Consider the following 5,170-nt stretch of genomic DNA (forward strand, 5'->3'; position numbering starts at 1 on the left):
TCTATATATATGTATATGTATGTCTATATATATGTATATGTATGTCTATATATATGTATATGTATGTGTATATATATGTATATGTATCTTCTTATCTAACATCAATATGTACTACTACTACGATGTAGTAGATGATAGATAGAAAGATTTATATTCACGTTGAATCCTCTTGCCTATCCGGGCCAGGTGCGTGTAGATTAGCCACTTCATACTAACGTGACGAAGTTGTCTTCTTCTTCTTCGTTTCTTCTTTCTCTTCTTTTTCTTTCGAATCTCCTTTCTCTGTACAACGTGTGTAGATACATATATATATCTACGAACACACAAGACTATCTAGATATATAGATACATCATACATAGATGCACATGTGTGTCTTCCTTTTTTCTTTCTTTCCTTGCTTGGCCTCTCTTTCCTTCATTCGTATCTCTTTCTCACTCTTTCTTTGTGGCTGCATGTAGATACCGCAATGATCATTATGCTCGTGTAGGAGGGGTGAGTGGAGTGGAGCTTAATTCTCTGGAGGTTCATTTCTTGACTCTCCTTGACTTTAATCTTCACGTCACCCCAGAGGAGTACGTCGAGTATCGCAATGCGATTCTCTCCAGTGTTCGAAAATTTCGAGCCTACTATTCGTATTGTAACTTCCCTCGATCTAAGCATTCTATGATGACGAGGAGGAGTCCCATCCATACCGTGGCTACTTCATCCTCTGCCTCTCTTTCTCTTCTTGGTCGAGCTTCTTCTTCTTCCTCTCCTTCTCATCGGCACCCGCTTCTCTCTTCTTCTTCACGATGTGAGAGAAAAGAAGAGGAAGAAGAATGTTCTTCTTCTGAGAAGGCGAAGAGAGATAGAGTAGTAGTAGAAGAGAGAGAGAAGAGAGACGCTGAAAAGGGAGATCACAGGATGATGGACAAGAATGAAATAGAAGAGACTAAGGAAGCTCACGATGCTAATATGATCGAAAGAAGAGAAGATGACAAGCAGAAAAAGAACAAGATGTTGAATGAAAGCGAGCCTGATTTGGAGCGTCACTCGGCAGCTCATTCTTCTTCGTCTTCCTCCTGTTTATCTCCTTCTTCTTCTTCGTGTTGTCTTGGAGAGACAAGAGCGGAAGAGATAGAAAGCTATTCTGCTGCTTCCACTTCAGACTTGAGTGCGAAGGAGAAGAGAAAACAAGGAGAAGAAGATGGTCGTGAGAACGAGAAGGTGAACAACAGAATTCTTTACAGTGGTGGATTCGAGGAGAAAGAAGAGAGAAGAAACCTTCTAGAGGGAGAAGAAGAAGACGAAGAGAAGAAAAAGAAGTTGCTCTCATTCTCTTCTTCTTCTTACCTTTTCCGTGATCCGGAAAAGAAAAGAAGAGAGAGAGCAGAAGATGAAGGAAGGGAGAAGGAGGAGAGATGGATGCTCTTAGGAGAGAAAGAGTTCGAACGAGAAGAAGAGAGAGAGGAGGAAAAAGAAGAGAAAGAGAAGGAAGTCGAATATGAAGAGGAGAGGGGGAGAGAAGAAATGTATGAGGTGTCAAATGAGAATCGACCCGAGGCCTCCCTAGTGCAAACTGCCATTCTAAAAGACGAAGAAGAAAACGAGGAAGAAAAAGATGAAGAAGAGAAAGACGCCGTGAAGATGATGAGGGGATGTATGAGAGATAAAGAAGATACAGACCACCACCACAAAAACGAAGAAGAGGAGGAGGAGAATAGAGGAGATGTGGGAAAGAATCTCCATTATGATTGCATTGAGGAAACAGAGGTAGAGTTAGACCTTCTGCTACGTCTTCTTCTCCCTCTTTTCTCATCTTCATCTTCTTCCTCCTTGTCGGCGAAGGAAGAGAACAAGCTCGGAAAGAAAGATGCTACTGAAATCTCACCTTTCTGTTCATGCGGTTCTTCTTCTTTTTCCTCTTGTCTATGTCATCCTTCTCCGCCCTCTGCTTGTCTCGCGACTCGACGTTTTCCTCATACAGCTCAACAGACGTTAGATACATACCTCCTCCAGTCCTCTTCTTCTTTTGCATCGTTCTCTCCTTCTTATTCCCCTTCTACGTCTTCTTTCTCTCTCTCCTCTTCTTCTTCTTCGTTCTGTTCTTCCTCGGCTTCTTCTACCTCCTCTTCAGTCTCTTTTTCTTCTTCTTCTCCTCCTCCTCCTGCCTCTTTCTCTCCTTCTCAAACCGCTGCTCACGGAGCTATGGAGTCTGTCTCTCCTCCGCTCTCTTCTCCAACTCTCGGTTTTTCTTTGATTTTTCGTCACTCGATCGCTCCTTCCTCTTCTTTCTCTCCTCATGATACCTTCTTCTTCTTCTTCACCTCAGCTTCGAGTGAGGGCAGGAGCGCTCTTTCGCCATCAAGTCTGTCGATGGAGTCTCCTTCTCTTCTTCTCTCTCCACCTCCATCGTCACTCTCCTCGTCTTCTTCTTGTTCTCTCCTTCCCTGTTCTTCTTCTTCTTTACCTTGTGATCTTCTTCCCTCTTCTTCCTCCTCCTCATCTTTATCATCAAGATCTCCTGTCTATCCTTCATATTCTTCTGTCTCTTCCGATGGTCATATTCTTCATCTTCTCTCGCCTTCTTCTCTCGCCTCTTCTTCTTCCTCTTTCATCATTCTTCTCCCGTCGAGCCAGCTACAACATCTTTCAAGAATCTTCTGTCCTTCTCTTTCTTCTGCCTATTCTCTTTTCGTTCTCCATCCCTCACCTTCTTCTTTCTCGTCTGTATCGATCCTTCCTATCATCCCTTTCTTCAGTGTCTCTTTCTTTCCTAAGCTCTTTCCGCTTCTACCACATCTTTCGCTGCACCCCTCACAGATTATGAAGATTACTCCTTCTTTCTCTTTCTCTTCCAAACTCAGCCTAAGAAGAAGAGATTCTTGGAGAGAAAGAACAAGAAGGAAAAGAAGAAGAAAAGAGAGAAGAATGAAAGAGATAGATACCACCATGGAGAAGAAAGAGCCCATGAAAGAAGAAGAAGATACGTTCATTACAAGAGAGAACAAGGTAACGGCCAGAAACCGTCATCTTTCTATTCCTCTTCTTACGAAGAGAGATGATGATGATGACAACCCCCTCTCTTCTTCTGTTGATAGAGAAGATCTGCTAAGAGATATCTGTGAAGGGGGTGGAAGAGATAAGAGAGATAAGCGTCAATGGTGTGATGTATCATCTTCACACGAAAAGAAGAGCACAAAGAGAAGAAGAAGCGATCGGTCTTTCTCGAGATCAGAGGCTCTAGAGATAATTCATCCGTCAGATGATTGCACTCATGCAAGGGTTCTTCGGGATGGTCTCTCTCCTTCCTCTCTTCATGCTTGCGAGAATGGCACTCTGCTTGTCGATAGAGAAGAGAATGAAAGTTCAAGAAGCGAAAGTTCGGCTAATGTTTTATCTTCTTCACAAAGAGAAAGCGGAGACAAGGATTACTGTGATCGTGACAAGGCAGGAGGAGGTCTCTCTGTCTGTCAAAGTCACCAGAAGAAGAGAAGAGAAGAAGAAGAGAGGGAGAAGAACACGAAGAAGGATAGAGTGAAGGAGATACGCCGTGGTCTCTTTGTGAGAGAAGGAGAAGGAGAATGTCGAGAGGACAGGTCCGATGAACAAGGTGCTTGTATGGAACGTGAGAAGAAAGAAAGTCTCCATGATCTCATTGGCATGCACAAAGAAAAAGAAGAGGAAGGAAAAACAGAAGAAGAAGAAGAGGAAGAAGAAGAGGAAGAAGACAGACGAAGAAAAGAAGAAGAAGAAGGCATGAAGGATATAGGAAAGAAAGATGTTGAAGCAAATGAAGATGAGAGATATTCATACCCACCGAAAGAAGGTCAGTTTACATCTTCCCCATTAACCGACCTGTCTCTTCCGCATCTTGTATGTTCTCGTCACCTTTATCTTCCTCTGTACGTTCAGTCATCTCCGTCGTCCTCCTCCTCCTGCTGCTCTTCGACCTTTTTTATGAAGTCCTTCTCGTCACGTACTCCTAGATCTACAGATGAAGTCGTCAACTTCTATTCTTCTTCTTCACCCGCCTCATCATCCAGCAGCACCACAGCCGGGACAATCACACCTCCTTCTTCTTCTTCTTCTCATCTTTCGACAACTTCCTTAGCTTCTCTCTCTTCTTCATCTTCTACATGGTTCGATTCGCTTTCTTCGGATCAGAGACATACAGAGGCTCTCCACGAAAAGAAGAGGAACATTTCTCAGGAACCTCATTGCTACTCCTCTTTCTACCATGAAGAAGAAGATAGAGATGAAAAGCCTATGAAGAAGAAACAAAACGCCAGTCAGGACGAGGAGGAAGAAAGGCATGTAGGAGATGTCTATGAAGATGTCTGTAGCTACAGACAGTTGCAGTCAGATCCGTCTCTTTCCTTCCTTCCTCTTACACCTCCCTCCTCTCCTTGTAATGCTTTCTCTCCTCCTTCTTTATCCGTCTTTGGTTTGCCGGGAGAACCTGATGTACATACACCCGGAACCTTCTCTTCTTCTCTTCCCACAACTTGGGGGAGAGGAACGAAGGACGACGGTCATTCGCGAGATAATGAAAGAAAAGAAAGAGATGAAGAAAGAGGAAAGAATGAGAAAGGACGGGGAGTGTTAGATGAGGAAGAGAAAGGAACAACAGACGTGCTGAATCTGTCGGGTGAAGTAGGAGAGGAAGAAAAGAAGAAAGAAAAAGAAGAAAAGAAAAGGATCATGATAAGTTCAAGTGGACATCTGCAAACAGAGAAGACGAGATCTGATAATGGTGATGGAAATACGGTTTTGAAAAGAAAGATATCCAGTGAGAAAGAAAAAGAAGAAGTCTATAAAGACGCCAAACGTATAAAATATCGTCTTGCACATCATACTGGATGAAGAAGGGTTTAGTTACTTGATCAGGATTGAAGAGTTGCGTTTTATCCAGGAAGACCTGTTGTCTAGTTATCTATCTATCTATCTATCGATCTATTTATTTTCCTACCTGTCTCTATGATTATCTATCTATCTATCTCTGTTCATCTAGATACCGGCTAACTGATATGTCGGGTGTATATACACCCCATTAGTATGCCGTGTGTACATACACCCCTCTAGTATGCTGTGTGTAAATACACCCCATTAGTGTGCCGGGTGGATATACACGCCAAGTAGTATGCCGGGTGCATATACACCCCAACAGTATGCCGGGTGTATATACAC

General features: G+C 43.1%; 1 protein-coding gene across 1 annotated transcript in view; it reads left to right on the forward strand.

Moving 5' to 3' along the window:
• The window catches only part of CSUI_002086 (uncharacterized protein), a gene marked incomplete at its 5' end in the record, with an annotated part of 15,427 nt that overhangs the window by 8,875 nt on the left and 1,382 nt on the right, over window positions 1-5,170 (forward strand). Inside the window, one exon of the mRNA XM_068062288.1 lies at window positions 460-5,164. Coding sequence (XP_067925735.1) covers window positions 460-4,846 — 4,387 coding nt within the window. The remainder of the gene's footprint in view (window positions 1-459; window positions 5,165-5,170) is intronic.

Source organism: Cystoisospora suis, assembly GCF_002600585.1.
Source record: "Cystoisospora suis strain Wien I chromosome Unknown contig_874, whole genome shotgun sequence".
NCBI lineage: Eukaryota > Apicomplexa > Conoidasida > Eucoccidiorida > Sarcocystidae > Cystoisospora > Cystoisospora suis.